We start from the raw sequence: 19,522 nt of genomic DNA on the forward strand, positions 1-19,522 counted from the left end.
CCTTCTTCAGAAATTTCTGAAGAAGGGTCCAGGCCCGAAACGTCAGCCTTCCTGCTCCTATGATGCTGCTTGGCCTGCTGTGTTTATCCAGCTCTACACCTTGTTATCTCAGATTCTCCAGCATCTGCAGTTCCTACTATCTCTCATAATAAAGAAATAAGGTTGCTTTGAAAGCCCACTGCCATCTCAATGACAGGGAATATTCTGTAGGCTGTTGGTCAGCAAAGCTGGTTAGTCATTCATGTATTGCTGGTTCTGACACTTTGTTCTGTATAACACTGCTGTTAGTTCTGACTATAAAGCACTCGAGAGTAACTTTTTAGATTGGAATGTTATTGCTATGCAGAAATATTGTATGAAGAAACCTTTTATTTTATTTTACTTGTGAGCAAGACATTCTGGAGGAGATATTCTTAAGGTTTTTTTTGTGGAATGACCTAATCCTTTGTTATTTCCTTATAAACCTAATACCACTTAGTCATAGAGTTGTACAGTACAGAATCAGACCCCTCAGTCCAACTCGTCCATGCCGACCAGATATCCTAAATTAATCTCGCCGCCAGCATTTGGCTCTTATCCCTCTAACCCTTTCCTGTTAATGTACCGATCCACATGCCTTTTAAATGTAATTGTACCAGCCTCCACCACTTCCTCTGGCAGCTCATTCCGTACATTCACCACCCTCTGTGTGAAGAAGTTATCCCTCAGGTCCCTTTTAAATCTTTTTCACCTCTCACCTTAAACCTATGCCGTCTAGTTTTGGACTCCCCTACCCTGGGAAAAAGACATTGGCTGTTCACCCTATCCATGCCCCTCATGTTTTAAAATTTCATAAGATCACCCCTCAGCCTCCAGTGCTCCAGAGAAAATAGCCCAAGCCTGTTCATCCTCTCCCTATTATAGCTCAAACCCTCCAACCCCACAAACATCCTTGTAAATCTTTTTTGAACCCTTTCACGTTTAACAACATCTTTCCGAAGGCAGGGAGACCAGAATTGAACGCAGTATTCCAAAAGTGGCCTCACCAGTGTCCTGTTCAGCTGCATCATGACATCCCAACTCCTATACTCAATGCACTGACCAATAAAGGCAAATACCTTTTTCACTATCCTAACTACCTGCAACTCTGCCTTTAAGGAATTATGAACCTGCATTCCAGGGTCTCTTTGTTCACCAACGCTCCCCAGGACCCTACCATTAAATGTACAGGTCCTGCCTTGATTTGCCTTACCAAAATGTAACATCTCACATTTATTTAAATTAAACTCTTATCTGCCACTTCTCAGCCCATCTGATCAAGGTCCCCTTGTATTCTGAGATAATCTTCTTCGCTGTCCACTACACCACCAAATTTGGTGCAAACTTAGTAACCATAGCTCATATATTCACATCCAAATCATTTATATAAATGACAAAAAGCAGTGGACCCAGCACTGATCTTTGCGGCACACCACTGGTCACAGGCCTCCAGTCCAAAAAACACTCCACCACCACCACCCTCTGTCTCCTATTTTCAAGCCAATTTTATATCCAAATGGCTAGCTCTCCTTGATTCCATGTGATCTAACCTTGCTAACCAGTCTACCATGAGGAACCTTCTCAAACGCTTTGCTGAAGTCCACCTCGACAACGTCCAACGCACTGCCTACATCAGTCTTCTTTCAGAGATAAAACCATGTGGAGCTGAAGGAACACAGCAGGCCAGGCAGCATCAGAGGAGCAGGAAAGCTGACGTTTCGGGTTGGGACCCTTCTTCGGAAATATTCTTTCATACCTCTTCAAAAAACTCAATCAAGTTAGTGAGACACGATTTCCCATGCACAAAGTCATGTTGACTATCCCTAATCAGTCCTTGCCTTTCCAAATGCATGTAAATCCTGTCCCTCAGAATCCCCTCCAACAACTTAACCACCACTGACATCAGGCTCATCGGTCTAGAGTACTCTGGCTTTACCTTACCACCTATCTTAAATAATAACACCACATTAGCCATCCTCCAGTCTTCCGGTTCCTCACCTGTGGCTATCAATGATGCAAATATCTCAGCATAGGGCCCAGCAATCACTTCTGTAGCCTCCCACAAAGTTCTGGGGTACATGAACAGGTTCCAGGGATTTATCCACCACTATGCGTTTTAAGATGTCCAGCACCACCTCCTCTGTAATATGGACACTTCTTCAAAATATCACTGTTTATTTCTCCAAATTCCCTAGATTCCATATCCTTTTCCATAGTAAATACTGATGTAAAATACTTATTTAGTACCTCGCCCATCTCCTACACCTAGATGGCCTTGTTTTATTTTGTTTTGTTATCCCGTTTCTGCATATGTTTAATGTATTATAATTCTGCTTTGGAGTTTTAGCCTGAATGATATGATCTGGCAGTGCGGTGATTTTATACTTAGTGTAGAGCCATTAGTGCTTGGTTGTCGATCTCTGCACAATCTCACAGCGTTTCCATATCCAGCTATTGTCAGCACCACTTTTTTCTCCTTCAAGGTACTGCACACTTCAGCTACCATTCCCCCTCTACTATCAAACGCCTAGTCCATTGATCTTAAGGTTCAGCAGTGTGCTGCCTGTTGAGTTCCTTGCTACAAGCTACAAATTATTTATCTGCATTCCCATCTCCACTGTTTCTTTGCCAAGTTCTACTGCATTTGTTTTCGAATTCAAGGTCCCTATTTACAAATCTCTGCTTGTCCTTTGATTTACCCATACACAATGTGGCTCGACAGTCTCTTGAACCCGGGTATCCCTCTGTTGTTCGTGGACTGGATTTGGTCTGAATGTCATTTTATTCCAAGAGGCTGCTCTTTCAGTCAACTCACCTTTCCTCACTGGCCCACTCTCATTGTATTTCACCTGCTTCATCTAAGAATCCTTCAGTCCAATTGAGTTTCCATTTTCTCCTCCTGTTTCAATGTACTTTCCCTGTTTCAGTTTTCTTTCCCCTTTTCTTCAACTGGACATTTGCCTTTTCACCCGTTTCCCATTAAATTGCAATTATAATGAAGAGAGACCTTGTGAATTAAATGGCAGCCCGCTCAATATGCATATCATCAATTCTAGTCACAAAGTCCTCCAAATCGCTGTCTTCCTCATTTCCTAGGACTTGGCCTGAACTCCAGCTGATAGCAGCGCACAACCAACCTGAATTCCACAGGCGCTTATTTCACCAAAAACATTGCACATCTGCAAAACTTCCTTAAGTTTTGTATATAATGGTCCAGAGGGCATGGATTTGACAGTGTTATTTTCATCCATCAGAAACAACTGTATATTGCCTATTCTCAGCCTTCAGGATCTAGCCCCTAGTTTGTCTGACTCTGTACTGCACTATTGGTGTTCCCTGTAAAAGTTTAACCAATCAAGCAACTGCTTTGTTCTGGATGGTATTAAATTTCTTGAGTATTATTAGAGCTGCACTCCAAGTGAGTAGTATTCCATCTTACTGCTGACTTGTACCTTGTGTGGATTGGCGTTGGGGAGATGGAAGGTGAATCACTTACTGCAGAATTTCTAGTCTGTGACCTGCTTTTGTAGCTACAGTATTTTTATGGTTGCTCCTGTTAATTTTCTGGTCGTTGGTAATCCCCAAGATGTTGATTGTTGGTAGTGGAAGTGTCATTGAATGTCGAAGAGCGATGATTAGATTCTTTCTTGTTTGAGATGTTCATTGACTGGCATTGTGTGGTGCAAATGTTACTTGGCACTTGTCAGCCCAAACCTGGATATTGTTCAGGCCTTGCTGCATTTGGTCAAGGACTGCTACAGTATTTGAGAAATAGTGAATGGTGTAGAATATTGAATGTGGGCCTCCTGGTTCGGAGCTGGGGTCACAACTGCTGCCTTACAAGAGTCCTATAGTCAACCTGGCCAACTCCAGAGCTCATTGAGACTTTGCATTTATTTAAGAGCTAGGTTCTTGTGGTACTGTGGTGGCATCCTACATCTGAGCCAGGAGACATGGCTTCAAGCCCCACCTGCTCCAGAGGTGTGTAAGGACACTTCTGAACAGGTTAATTAGAAAATACCTATTTAAAAGTCAGGATTTTCCACAGTGGAGATTGGCTTACAGATAAGAAATGGGTCCAAGAAGGAAAGGTGGAAACTGGTGTTTGTGACTGACTATAGATTTATAATAAAACCCTTATAGCCTTTTGCTGCTTATTTCAACATACAGATATAGATTTGTTAAACACTAGCAATAGAAAACAGACAAGCACATAGAATATTGGAGAACCTCAGCAGGCCTGGCAACGTGTGGGGAGAGAAACACAGATTTATCATTTGAGTCCAATATGATGCTTCTACACAACAGGAGAAGTCATACCAGCCTCGAAACGTTTATTCTGCTTCTGTCTCCATAGATGCTGCCAGACCTGCTGAGTTTTCCCAGCATTCTCTGTTTGTTTCAGATTTCCAGCATCTGCAGTATTTTGCCATCATGCACTGATTCATAAGCTTTTGTTAAACCATCACAGAATCTCTGCAGACCACCATAATATGGACTACAGTACAAGGTTTACATGAGACCCAAACGAGGAAATAATTTCGTATCTTTTGAAATTCAGAACAGGGATGCGGGAATCAAAACATGTCTTTCATAGTTTATTGAAGCTTAGTAGATTGAAGTGGTATTATCTCAATTCCACTGAGATACAGTACTAACCTCATTAGCACATTATAGAACAAGTGCAATGGACCAAACTCCTTTACCTTCAGTTGATTAAATTCAGAATAAAAATGAGCAACGTGTGCTTTCTCGCTCACATTTCCCATCAGGGAAATCTTCGTTCAGCAACGTCGCCTTTGAAGTGACATTTTTGCATACCTCACAGTGGTTTTTATCCTCTCCGACATTTAGGTAAATTATTTGGGAACTTGCCTCTCAGTATGCAATAATCTGATTTAAGGTGACGTTACTTGAAGAGATTTTAAAATAAAATTGTTTATAGCGTGCAGTGTGAAAGGATTCCTGATTTGTCTCCCATGACTCACTTGAAGCACAATTACTGTAATTAGAAACTATTTTGGCTGTTACACAACTATCTCCAGGGCTGCCTTGAGATGTTGGGACTTTGGGAGGAGGATGAGTTGGATCGCCTACCTGGCACTGTTAGGTGAAGGTGGATTTTTTTGTACAAGGCCTCCCTGCACAGTCTTGCTCACGTCATCACGAATCTACAGTGAATTTTGAATTTGGGATCGTTTTGAAAAGCTGGCATTGTGCTGACGGATCCTGCCGACTCCAAATCTGGGACACAAATAATGTGCCAGAAATGATGGGGAACCCAGGGTTTAGTGAGAGGGAGAAACAGTGTTGGTCGAGAAAGGGTACTGGAGAAATAGGTAGGATTGAAGGCTGATAAATCACTATGGCCTGATAATCTACATACCAGAGTACAAAAGGAAGTGGTCCTGGAAATGGTAGATGCGTTGATGGTCATCTTCCAAGATTCTATAAACTCTGGAACAATTCCTACAGATTGGAGGGTAGCTAATGTGACCCTACTATTTAAAAAGGGTGATAAAGAAAAAACAGGGAATTATAGACCAATGAGTCTGATGTTTGTAGTGGGAAGATGCTAGTGTCCGTTATCAAGGATTTTATAACAGAGCACTTACAAAACAGTGCTCTGAGTTAGGTACAGTCAGGACAGATATACAAATGGGAAATCATGCTTGACAAATCTACTGGAATTCTTCAACAACGTAACTAGTGGAGTTGATCAGAGGGAGCCAGGTTTCTTTTGACTTCCAGAAGAAATCAATGTATAAAATTAAAGCACTTGGGTGTGGGGGTAATGTATTGAGGTGGATGGAAAACTGGTTAGCAGACAGGAAACAAAGAGTAGGAATAATGAGTCTTTTTATGAATGGCAGGCAGGTACTAGAACCCCAGCTAGCCACAATGTCTGTTAGTGGTTTAATAAGGGAACTAAATGTAATATCTCAACATTTCCAGATGAGGCAAAGCTGGGTGGAAGACTGAGCTGTGAGGAAGAGGTAGAGATGCTTCAGTGTGCTATGGAAGCGATGTGAGTGAGCAGATGTGGATAAATATGAGGTTACCCACTTTGGTAGCAAAAACAGGAAAGCAGATTATTATTTGAATGGCTTTGATTTGAGAGAGGGGCGTGTTCAACAAGTCCTGGGTGCACTTGTGCATTTGCTGAAAGGAAGCACACAGGTGCACCAGGTAGAAAAGAAGGCAAACTGTATGTTGGCGCTACGACGAGAATATTCAAGTACAGGAACAAGAATGTGTTAGTGTAATATAACAGGGAATTGGTGATGCTACACTGGAATATTGTGTGTAGTTTTGGCTTCCTTATCTGAGGGAATATGTTCTTGTTATAGAGGGAGTGCAATGAAGGTTTATCAAATTGATTCCTGGGCTGACAAGACTGATGTATGAGGAGAGATTGAGTTGGTTAGTGTTGTTTCACTGGAGTTTAAAAGAATATGGGGGGTCTTCTAGATGGTTTGATGCAGAAGGGATGTTCCTAATGGGGAGGAGACCAGAACCAGGGTTCATAGTTTAAATATAAGGGGTAAATCTTTTAAGACTGAGACGAGAAAAAATTTCTTCACTCCGGGAGTGGTGAGCCTGTGGAATTCACTACCACAGAAAGTGGTTGACGCCAATACATTGTGTGTTTTCAAGGAAGAGGTAGAAAGGGAGCAAGGAATATGATGGGAGGGTGGGATTAGGATACTGAGCTTGATGATCAGCCATGAACATATTGAATGGCAGAGCAGTCTTGAGTGGTTTAATGGCCTACTTAATAAAAGAAAGTAATTCTGTGTTTCTGGTTTCAGGGATGTGGATTTGGATACAGGTACACGCGACTCCCTCACTTACTGAAAAGTAAACCGGAAGATGCCAACATGCCAAGCCTGCAGAGTAAGTATCAGCAGGTCAATAATGTCACTGGAGACCTATCTCTGTGGGTGATGACAATCCTCCTTTCCATCAGTTTTCCACATTTCTTCAGTGACAGACAAATGAAATGAAGCAGAATTATGTGGGTTTACTGCCCATCAAAAGTATTTAAATGTTAAGCAAGAGGCACTTTGGATCAAATGATTTTCCTTGTTCTGTTGTGTTCAGTGCTGTTATCGCCCACAAATCAATGGAATTCATTTTCTCTATCTTCCGGTTAAGATAGCTTAAATGTTATAGAACCAGGTTCTCCAACCTGCAACTTCCCTGGGAAGAAAATGCACTGCACTGGCACATCATCCTAGATTGTGTATTTAGGCTTCTTAAGCAGGACTTCATGGGATTGGACTGTAAAACTGGGATGTCTTGCTAAAACTATGTAAGGCACTAGTCAGACCACTGGTGGAATACTGTTTTGCTCCCCTTATCTAAGGAAAAATATATTAGCATTGGAGGCAGCCCAGAGAAGGTGTTTTGTGTCATTTCCGGAAATGACACAAAACACCCGAAAAGACCAGATCATATGAATACTAAGCGGAGTAGAACTACATCACTTCACCGGAGGCCGCACTGATGATGTTACCTAGCAAGGTGATGAAATGTCTGTACGATAACCAGCCAGCTCGGTGAGCAAGTCTACAATCTCATCCACAACCCGAGCTACAAATTTTCGCAAGATTGATGAGGAATTTCATCTGTGTAGTGAGTCTGTAGAATTCGTTATCACATAGAGCTGTCGAGGCTGAGATAGATATTTAATGCATAAGGGAATCGAGGGTTATGGAGAAAAGGCAGGAAAGTAGAGTTGAGGATTATCCGATCAGCCACGGTTTAATTGAATGGAGGAGCAGACTCAACAGACTGGATGGCCTACTTTTGCTCTGACATTTCATTGGTCTCAAATTCATAATTTGGTATAATGCAGGAGGATGTATCATGATAGGTTATCTATTTGAAACTATAAAAACTGTCTCCGCTGCCCTTTCACCTCTGAATCCTCACCTCAGCTCCTGCCATGATGATGGGATGGGGATCCTATCTTTTTGGTTCCAAGTTGAATGAGTTGGATAGTTCAACAAAAAAACAAAAAAAAAGGAAAATCCTAATTTGGAACAAATTGATCCTAAATTCTCATCTGAGTCCTATGTGCGGAAGAGTTGTGGTATGGATATAAAAGTAAGGCCAGAAACATCTAACTGTCAGTGAGATCCATGATATTCCTGCTTTCAGTACACGAGTGTTACTTGTTTTGAAAAGTCTTCAATTCAGAATGTAGTTTTGTGCATCTGTTGCAATCATAAAAATGAAAAATGAGATTAGCAAATGCTAACTTGCCCTCAGCCTTTTATGTCTTGTGAATGACAAACTAAACTCTTCCAACTCATTCTTCATTTTCACTTAACACCCTCAAGTATTCACGAGATGGCAAACCATTGTTTTACTACATGCCAGAGTGAGGAGGCAGTCCCCAAGTCTGCCCCAATCAAAATGGGGATCAAACCCCATTCTTGGTGTTAATCTGATCAGTGTGCTAACTGTCCTGCCATTTGAGCCGAACCCTATCCCCACCAATCTCACAGCAGAGATAGTTAAGGCAGATTTTAAATTCTCATGATCAATTATGGGAAAGGAAAACAGACTATCCAATCCTTTAGACATTCAAAAACTAGTCTTGAGCTGCCATGACCATGACTTTTTTACTAGGTATGGTTCTTTTGTATGATGGAGTCTCCACCTCAGCCAAGAATCCATCTGTCCTTTTCTTGAAGATGTACAGTGTATAAGCCAATACTGCAGAAACTGACAGCTTCTTTGTATTAGCTAGGACCCGTTGTATCGGTGCAAGATATGGTCCGAAAGTTTTCTAATGATAAATGCATAACATTGATTTAGATTTGATTTGTCTTCATTTCCTCCTATTTAATAAAGATCATGGAAATTTGATAGCTTTTTTTAATGAATTTAATAGGTATTAAAGGCTGACATGAATAATACACAGTAAAGGCCAGCAGTTGTGACTGAGATGTGATTGTGATCTCAGTGTAATTGAGAGCTGATATTAACATTGCTGGTTAGGACATTGTGTAGTTCTGCCTTTAGATCAGGAGATTCCCAATGAGGAGTCAAAAAGAAATCTAGTCTCGGTGCAAGAAAGTCACTAAGTGTAGATAACACACTCTGATTTCTAGAGAACAGTTAGTATGTAGAAGAGTCTACCTCAAAAATCTCCCATTCAGCAGAATTAGAAAGATTTGATTGTCTGCCGTGCTCGCTGATAGCACTCTTGTCACCTTGGATGAATACAAAAAGCCCCATGATGGTATTCGAAGAGCGAGGCAGTTTTATCAATATTTGGAGAAGCAACATTTATCCATCAACTGACATCACAAAAAATAGATACTCCGGTCATCTAGCATCTGTGGACAAGAGAGTAGAATTAATGTTTTGGGTCCAGTGACTCCTCTTCATAACTATTACTGGCTAGGAAAGGATGTTAAAGATGCTGAAGACAGTAGTTGGTCGGATGGGGAAGGTGAAGGAGAGGAGGGAGGAGTGACCAAATAGGTAGAGGTGGAGCCCAGGGAGAGAGAGTTAGACAGACAAAGAGATGAATAATGGTAAGCCCAGGCAAAAGCTGATAATGGAGACCATAAGTAGGTTAAAAATGCATTGGCTATGGTGAAAGGAGCCTATGTCATGACAGGACCTGGGGCGTGGAGATGCAAGAGGATATAGAGGAAGGTGTTTGGGTTTGAAAATTATGGGACTCGATATTGAGACCTAAAGGCTGCAGTGTGCCCAAGCAAAAAATGAGGTGCTGTTCTTCCAGCTTGTGCTGAGGCTCACTGGAGCATTGCAGCAAGCCCGAGACAGATATGTTGACCAGGGAACATGGTGGTGTGTTCAAGTGACAGGCAATTAGATGCCCAGAGTCATTTTTGCAGACAGAACAGAGGTGTTCCGCAAAGCTGTCGTCCAGTCTGTGTTTCGTTTCCCCAGTGTACAGGAGACCACATCATGAGCAGTGAATTCAGTAGAATAAATTGAGTGAAGTGCAGGTTAATTGCTCCTTCACCTGGAAAGTGTGTCTGGGGCCTTGGATAGTGAGGGGGGAGGAAGTAAACAGGCTGGTATTACATCTTCTGCCTTTGCAAAGAAAGGTGCTGTGGGGTTGTGGGGAGGTTGGGAAAGGAGGAAGAGTAGACCTGGGTGAGCTATTCCTCTGGAAGGCTGAGAGGGGAGGGGAGGGGAATATGTGTCTAGTTGTAGCATCCCACTGGAGGTGTCAGAAATAGCAGCTTACAATTCTTTGGGTGTATGCTGGTGGGATGGGAAATGAGGACTCAGTAGGGGGACCTTTTCAGTATTGTGGGAGGGAAGAGAAGGGTTAAGAACAGAAGTGCAGGAGATCAATCGGATGCAGCGGAAGTCCCTGTCAACAGTGATGGTAGGGAATCCTTGGTAGAGGAAGAAAGTGGACTTTTCTGAGGGCTCATGTGGAAGGTGGCATCATCAGAACAAATGCAACAGAAACAGAGAAACTGGGAGAATGGAATGAAGTATTTACAGGAAGCAGGGAATGAGGATGTATAGTTCCAGATACCCACTAAGAGACAAGTATAATTTGGGCCCATGTGAGTACCCGTGGCCATACCTTTTACCTGAAGAAAGTGAAAGGAGTTAAAGTTCTTCAGAGCGAGGTCGAGTTTGGCCAGGTGGAGGAGGGTGATTGTGGATGGGGATAGTTCAGGCTATTTTTCCAGGAAGAACTGGATAGCCTTGAGATCATCCTGATCGGGGACGGATGTGTAAAGCAGATTGCACATCAATGGTCAAGAGGAGGCAGCTGGAACCCGCTAATTGGAAATTCTGAGACTGACATAAAGGGTCAGAAGAATTGCAGATGTAAGTGTGAAGGGGCTGGACAAGGGGAGAAAGAAAATCCAGTCAAGGTAGGGAGGTGTTCCATGGCTCAAGAGCAGGCAGAAATTGTGGGTCTGCTCGGGCAGTTCTGTTTGTGGATTTTGGGGAGAAGGTGGAAGTAGGCTTCCGAGGTATTATGAGGTGGGAGGCTGTTGGTGGGAAATCCCCAGAGAAGATGAGATTAATGACCATTGTGGACACAGTAGCCTGATGTTCAGTGGTGGGGGTCATGGTCCGGTCCGGGAGAGATAGGAGGAGGTATGTGAGAGCTGGTGCTCAGCCTCTGCAATGTAGAGGTCAGTCTACCGGACGACAACAACAGCACCACCCTTGTCAGCAGGCTTGATTACAAAGCCAGGGTTGGATCTGAGAGCATGGAGTGTAGGCAGTTTGGAGGGGTGGGTGGGGGAAGCAGAGAAATTAAAGTAACCGATGTCACGTCAACAGTTCTCAACAAACAGTTCAAGTGTAGATAAAAAGCCAGAGGGAGAGGTCCAGGAAATGGGGTTATCCCTGCCATCTCCATCTTCAGCATAAATACAACCTTTTTTTCTAGCTACTAATATTCTGAAAAAGGGTAACTAGACCTGAAATGTTAATCCTGTTTTCTCTCCACAGATGCTGCCAAATCTGCTGAGTTTCTCTGGCAATTTTTGCTTTTGTTTCAGATTTCCAGCATCTGCAGTTCTTTGTTTTATATTAGCCTGGTCATCTGTTCTATTGCTAGAAGTGGGACTTAGCTGTGTGTAAATTGGCTGCTATGTTTCTTACAAAGCAACAGTGACTACATGTCAACTTTGCTCATGAGCAGCAGTTCAGAAATTCTGAAGATATGAAAGGTGCTGGCTAAATTAAAGTTCTTTCATTCTGTATTGGAGAGCGTCAACAACAGTTTTAAGTATATGGTGGCAGCTTTCTGTCTTGTATGACAATGGTTAGTGCCGTGGTGTACATGATGCCGGTATTATACATTGTCTGGTGTGGTCCAGGAGTCCCAGTTCAGCATGGCGGCCTCCGCTTTATTTACTGCAGAGGAAGACAGTGGGCTGAGAAGGTGCATGATTCACAGGCCTCTGGTTTCTCTGGGTCCTCTTCTTGGCCAGCTGAGCTTTCTGTTTCTGCTTGCTTTTTCCAATGTCCCTCCAAACTTCCCTTAGACCATTTAGGACTGAGATGAGGGGAAATTTCTTCACCCAGAGAGTGATGAGCCTGTGGGATTCTCTGCCACAGCAAGCAGTCGATGTTGTAATGTTGAATGTTTTCAAGGAGTTAGACATTGTTCTTGGGGCTAAAAGGATCAAAGGCTGTGGGGTGAAAGTGGACACAGAGTAATGAGCTTGATGATCAGCCATAATCATTTTAAATGGTGAAGCAGGCTGAATGGCCTATTCTCGCTCCCATTTTCTATGTTTCTATGTTTAAGGGTGTCCTTGTAGGAGGTTTCGGTGTCCAGGAGATCATGATCCAGAGGCCAGTTCACTGCAAGGAAATTCCTTGAGTATACAGTAGTCATCATCTGATGGTGATAACTGATCAATAACTGGCAATGAGGGTATGCTGATGAAATTAGCATCCTTCAGGATCTCTGATTTGGTGACCTTGTCCTGCCAAGAAGTGCTGAGAAAATTTCTGAGATAGTGAAAGGTGGACACCATTCAGCCTTCTTGCCTGCCTAGTATATGTTGTCTAAGTCTCACCATTGTGCAGGATTGCACTGAGGACACAAGCTTGCTATTGTTGTAGTTTAGCATTCTCATTCAGGTTGCTGTTTTTCTACACACTCTCTCTCTCAGTTTGGAAATAACAGCTACAGTTTTTGCAATGGTCTCAGCATCAAGTGACACATTGCTGACAGTGGAGTTCAGACACACATGGCTGTCAATAACCTCCAGCATCATACTGTCAATATATTGACAGTATATATGTAATGTTCAATATATAGGGAAATGTGGTATTTGGTATATATAGGTCTCACTGATGATCACAACAGCAGCCAAATTAATCCTGTAAATTTGTAACTGGTAAGTAATGACTGTGACCAAGCAGGAAACTTTCAGTATTAGAGTTTTAATCTTGTCAGCTAGTGGCTTCACTGTCTATAGTGGCACTTCTTAGTGTACATTAGTTCAGTACCCCTCAGCTCTGTTCAGACAGATGAGGTTCCTGCTTCTTTAACCGGAGAGTTTGAAGAGTCGTGCTTAAATGAGTTAGGATCAGTCCGAGGGAAGGTAACACATCCTGTCACTTGTAGCACAAAACTGCTCATTACCTAGTTTGTGGGATGTGCCTGACAAAATGATTGGTGGTGTAAGTTATTCCACTGGTTTCACTAGATCACTTTCAGGAATCAGAATGAAAAAGCTTTCTCTCTTTCTCCCTCCTTACTTCATATATGAAATCATAAGGGTCCTTCATAGTGCAAGTTGTATGAGATCTGATGGAAAGATTGAGTTTAAATAATCGTTTTCCATTTTGTTCCTTCCTGTGTGTTATAATCTGACATTAATTTATCAGATTTATTTGGAACAGTCACAAAACCTACAAGATACATCGATATTAGATGGTTATGGTGGCTGTCGTTTTTGGTTTGGTGCTGGGATATGTTTGTGAGACAGAATAGAGGCGGCTCTACAGTGTGACTAATGAAAGCCTCACCTGACTGGGGAGTTCTTTCTGCAGCAGTATAGATGGAACCCTACTCCTTATTGAACCTGTTCTGTACATAACCTCTTGTGTTGAATTGGACGTCTTAATGGGAGAGTATCTGCATGTAACTTTGTTATATGTCACCTGGTAATGCTGGATGATAACTTAGAATGCTAAGTTTATTTCTGTTGATCTGTCTCATTTTGAACACAAAAATGTTTTGAAAAAAAGAATAAGTTGGTTATGCGTAGATAAACTTTTTGATTCATTCACAGGATGAGGGTGTTGCTGGCCAGGCCAGCATTTATTGCCCATCTCTATTTGCCCCAGAGGGCAGTTAAGTTTCAACCACATTGCTGTGGCTCTGGAGTCACATGTAGGCCAAAACAGGTAAGGATGGCAGCTTTCCTTCCCTAAAGGACAAAGTGAACCAGGTAGGCTTTCACAAAAATCAGTAATGGTTTCATGGATTTTATTAGACTCTTAATCCAGATTTTTATTTTTTATTGAATTTGAAGTCCACCATCTGCCATGGTGGGATTTGAACCTGAGTCCCGGGAACTTAACCCAAGTCTCTGAGTTGATGTTCCATTGATAATGGCCACATAAGTAGATATGGTGGTAACGAGACATGTGGCATGCTTGCCTTTATTGGTCAAAGCATTGAATACAAGAGTCAGGAAGTGATGTTACAGCTTTATAAAACTTCAGTTTTGCTGCGCTTAGAGTATTGCATTCAATTCTGGTTGCCATGTTACAGGAAGGTGTGGAGACTTTGGCGAGGATGCAGAAGAGGTTTACCAGGATGCTGCCTGCATCAAAGGGAATGAGTGTAAGGACAAATTAGGGTTAATTTCTTGGAGTAGCAGAGGCTGAGGGGGTACCTGATAGGAGTTTATAAAATTATGAGATGCATAGATAGGGTTGACAGTCAGAATCTTTTCCCCAGAGTTGATGCATTTAAAGTAAGAGGGGGAAAATTCAAAGGAGATGTGAGGAGTAAGTTTTTTTTTACACAGAGAATGGTAGGTGCCTGGAATGCATTGCCAGGGGTAGTGGTGGAGGCTGATATGATAGGGGTGTTTAAGAGACTTTTAGATAAGCACACGAATAAGCAAGGACTGGAGGGATACGGACCATGGGCAGGCAGAAGGGATTAGATTAATTTGGCATCCTGTTTGGCATAACATTGTGGGCCGAAGGGCCTGTTCCTGTGCTGTACTGTTCTATATTCTGTAATACCACTAGGCCATCCTCTCCCCTGGAAAAATTAAAATATGATCCTGTCTGGCACAGCAAAGCCATTGAAATTTACACCCCCAGCAGTATATTTGTGATTTCATTCACCATGATAATAGATTTGCCAGATCTCTCTCTGCTTGAGGCATATGGAAGCTCTTCCTGCAGTGGGATAAATGCCTAAACCCGATGCATGCTCTTCACACTGAGTGATCCCAAAGGAGCTGCAACTAGATGATCTTGTCAGCGTAGTGAACAGCCTACAGCCGTCTCCAACCAAATCACACCCATTGTCCGAATTGCTTAAAAATTCAAAGGATGTTCATTTCACAGGCAAGTTAGCAGCAACTTTCCGGTATGATCGGGGCATTCTATTAAGGTTTGTCACACCGGAACCATTGTGAGGCTTCTCACTGTAAAGGTGACTGAAAGATTGGCTTTGATCAGCTGTGCCATCATTTTATCAATTGTACAATGCACTTTGTGATAAATGTTCCAGAAAAGACATTACAACCAATTATGTTGATTATAGTCAACAGGATTTCCAAATAGCGACACAAACTGGCCAATGTATAGCAACTAAGAGTTTTAGTAAACAAGTAATGCACTCTTTTCACTTTGACTCCATTTCCCTGAATTAGCTCAGTCATCCGACTGTCGCTTTTGAAGGCATGGTCACTTAGGCTCTTGTTGACTGCAAGCTAAAAATTGAAGTTGTTGTTGCGGAGAGGTGAAGCATGGTCACAAGTCCATCAATCTGAGGGGTATTGTTACTTCTGTATTTGGAAACCATTTTGCGTCTGTGTGAAAGGGCAGGAGAATTGCAGCTTTCATTTCCTTTTCCACAATCCTATTATTAGTGTCAGTATTAAAATGTTTGAAACATTTTGCTTCCTGTTATGATTCCATGCAACTAGTCCAAATGATGTGAAAGACTGTTCTGTGGTTGGATGGCTTTAAAAACATTTTTTTCACTTTCATTTTTTGAGCAAGGGCCAACAGTGACAAATTGAACTTGTATGGTGCTTTTAGAATTGCCGAATAAAGAGGCATACAGACTTAAGAACGCCAAATTTCAAAGGGTACAGCAATGTACACTACATCAGAAAAGTGAGTAGCGATCGGCTAGTGTGGACTCTTAATTGGTTGAGGTGTTACTTTGGAGAATCCAACAGGGAATAGTTTTCCTTCAAGCTTTTGTTTAAATTTAAAAAAAAACAGGTTCTAATTGATTGAAGTGTTGTCCTAGCAAATGCACCAGAAACACTATCTTGAGCTTTTGATTAATTCAAAAAGGCGCAATTCCTTTAACCTGCTGAAAAGGCTCTGGAAATCTCTCTGTCTTCCTTTAAGACACTTCTCAAAGTCTACTTATTTGACTAAATCCGTTCTAATGTTTCATAATGTCATAGAATCGTACAGCACAGAAACAGACCATTCGGTCCAACCAGTCCATGCTGAACATAATCCCAAACTAAACTAGTCCCACCTGCCTGCTCCTGGCCCATATCCCTCAACTTTTCCTATTCATGTACTTATCCAAATGTCTTTTAAATATTGCAATTGTACCCAAATCCAGCGCTTCCTCAGGAAGTTCATTCCACATGCAAACCACCCTCTCTTTTTAAAAAAAAAAAAAAAAAAAAAAAATTTGCCCCTCATGTCTTTTTTAAATCTCTCTCCTGTCACCTTAAAAATGTGACCCCTCGTCTTGAAATTTCCCATCTTAGGGAAAAGACAACTACCATTAACTCTCTCTATACCTCTCATTATTTTATCAACTTTTATCAGGTCGCCTTTTAACCTCCTACAATCCAGTGGAAAAAGTCCCAGCCTATCCAGCCTTTCTTTATAACTCAACCTTCCATACTCAGCAATAACCTGGTAAATCTTGTTTGAACTGTCTCCAGTTTAATAATATCCTTTCTATAACTGGACGACCAGAACTGGACACAGTATTCCATTGGTCTATAGATGCGAGGCTGGAAAAGCACAGCAAGTCAGACAGCATCAGAGGAGCAGGAAAGTCAATGTTTCAGGACTGACGAGGGCTTTTGGCCCAAAACATTGACTTTCCTGGCCCTCTGATGATGTCTGACCTGCTGTGCTTTTCCAGCCTCACATCTATCGACTCTGGCTTCCAGCATCTGCAGTCCTTATTATCTCCATAGTATTCCAATGGCCTGTACAACTTTAATATGACTTCCTAACTCCTATACTCAAAGGACTGAGCAATGAAGGCAAATGTGCCAAGCACCTTTTTAACCACCCCGTCTGTATGTGACGCGTACTTCAAAATATTATGTACCTGCACCCCGGGTCCCTTGCATTTATCTAGATTGAACTCCATTTGCCATTTTTCAGCGCATTGACCCATTTGATCAAGATCCCTTTGTAATCTTAGAAAACCTCCTTCACTGTCTACTATTACCACCAATTTTGATTTCGTTTGCAAATTTATTAACCATGCCATCTATATTCTCACCCAAATCATTTATGTAAATCATAAACAAAAGAACTGATCCCTGTGGAACATCGCTCGTGACAGGCCTCCAGTCAGAAAAACAGCCCTCCACCACCACTCTGTGTCTCCTGCCGTTAAGTCAATTATGCATCCAATTGACAAGCTTGCCCTGAATCCCATGAGACCTGACTTTACTAATTAGTTTACCATGTGGGACCTTGTCAAAGGCTTTACTAAAATCCAAGTAAACAATGCGTACTGCTCTTCCCTCATCAAACGTTTTGATAACTTCCTCAAAAAAACTCAAATCAAGATTGTGAGACAAATGTGGCTTAATGTCAAGTATGATAAATTGACCACTGATTTTTCTGCCGCAAAAATCCATCATTTTTCATGTACCTTGTGCTAACTTTGGGAGTGGGGTAAGTGGGAGCAGTCCAGTAACTTTTTTTTCACAATTGATCTTTTCTCATTTAAATATCAGAAATATTGGTGGATAGCCAGGGACAGCTGATTCTAGCTCAATTCAGTACTATGGCCAATAACCACTGCCAGTATCATTATCAGCAGTTCAGCATTCCAAATTCTCCCCTACCACCAGTCCAGATTATTTCCATTCCAGAGTTTTAAAGAAAGTATCTGAGGATAATACAGATATCTTGGCTACAATCTCCCACTATTCCCTTGATTCAGAACCTATTGCTTTGATTAGAGAATTGCACATAACACTGCTGTTTAAGAAAGATAGGGTGCGGGGCCAATGTAGAGAACCAGACAATTACAGATCAGTTAACATTTGATGTCAGGACATTACTTGAGTCTATAATTAACGTTGGGTGGCCAAACACCTTGAAAACTTTTACCTAATTGATGAGCAGTGGTATGGATTTGTAAACATTGGGATTGCCTCATGAATCTGATTGAGCTTTGTGAAGTGGGAACTAAATTTAGTGGATAGAGAAATATCTGTGGATTTTGTAGTACCTCATAACTGACTGAGGTCAAGTTGAAATTTATGGAATTGAAAGTAATTGACCTGTTCTGGTAATTAGCAGAATGAAAGGAAGGAGGCAGAAGTCAGAATAATTGGGAGGTACGTTAATTGATGGCATGTGAGTAGTAGTATCTTGTAATGAATTGTGTTGGTTTACAATGTTTCTCTGCTGTTGGATTTCTCATTGGAAATCCATTTTTAATTAGAAAAATCTACAACCATCAAAGTTTTGGGAAAGTCGAAGCTATTATCTTTGGCCCTTGCCACTGGTTCCATCCTCCCCTAGTCAGTATCTTGAATCAGAATATTGGTAACTCCAATATGTTCAATTCTGAGTTGAAATTCTGGTCATATCCTCTAAGGCATCTAAGCAACTTTAACTAATGTTGCTTGCCTCCTACCCCAGTTTCAGAATATCTGTGACTGAAACTCATCCGTACCTCTCAGAAGGAGCAAGAGACCCTTGACACCGTATCACAGTCGACCTTAAATTCACAGTTTACTTTTCTGGAGGGGGAAGTCATGTGCTAAACTCAGAAAATCACAGCACAGCAAACTGCATCACTCTCAGGTGGAAGATGAAAACCAAAGAGGCTTAAAGGCAAAAGTGTTTGCTGCAATTAAGGCTTTGAAGGGTTTGATGATAGTTTGATCCTGATTCCTGTAATGATTCTAATCTCTGTGAATTAATACTGACTGTCAACTTAGCTTTTCTTCTTCCTCTCAGAACCTTGTCCATCTACTCTACTGCAACAACACATGGCAGACTTGCTTCGCTCTGATTCAGAAATGGCAGCCAGTTTCCTGAATAGTGTCCTCAACCAGCTGAACTGGGCCTTCTCAGAGTTCATTGGCATGATCCAGGAGGTAAGCACCCAGGCACCTTCACAGTAAACTCCAATCCTCTTGCCCATCCTACCCACCATCTTAGAGCAAAGAAGTGCACATAACTTTCTGCAACACCCTATAATCTTGCAAATGGTAAGCAGCTAATGGTTCCTTACTCAGTATATCATACCCCACCTCATTTGTTAACGTGCTCTTTTGAATCTCCAAGGTTTTTATAGCAGAAGGCTTGTTTCTTCAGCTAGGTTTTTGTTTCTGTGATGTTTCTTTCTGGAGAGGACACATCAAATCAGAAATTTTTCTCTTGCCCCTTGTCCACCGTTGCTATCCACCACCAAAGAATTGTTTCCACTTAAATGAAATCACTGCATTTGTCTCCTATGATATGGGATTCGGTGGACTCTGGTGTTTACCAAACGGGCTGTGGGAGTCGGCAGACTCTGGCATTTACCAAA

At 41.8% G+C, this 19,522-nt stretch overlaps 1 protein-coding gene across 1 annotated transcript in view; it reads left to right on the forward strand.

Moving 5' to 3' along the window:
• The window catches only part of LOC109929384 (E3 ubiquitin-protein ligase RNF123), a 279,987-nt gene that overhangs the window by 121,910 nt on the left and 138,555 nt on the right, over window positions 1-19,522 (forward strand). The window contains exons 13-14 of the mRNA XM_048606242.1: window positions 6,831-6,915; window positions 18,949-19,088. Coding sequence (XP_048462199.1) covers window positions 6,831-6,915; window positions 18,949-19,088 — 225 coding nt within the window. The remainder of the gene's footprint in view (window positions 1-6,830; window positions 6,916-18,948; window positions 19,089-19,522) is intronic.

This window comes from Rhincodon typus, chromosome 16, assembly GCF_021869965.1.
Source record: "Rhincodon typus isolate 14 chromosome 16, sRhiTyp1.1, whole genome shotgun sequence".
NCBI lineage: Eukaryota > Metazoa > Chordata > Chondrichthyes > Orectolobiformes > Rhincodontidae > Rhincodon > Rhincodon typus.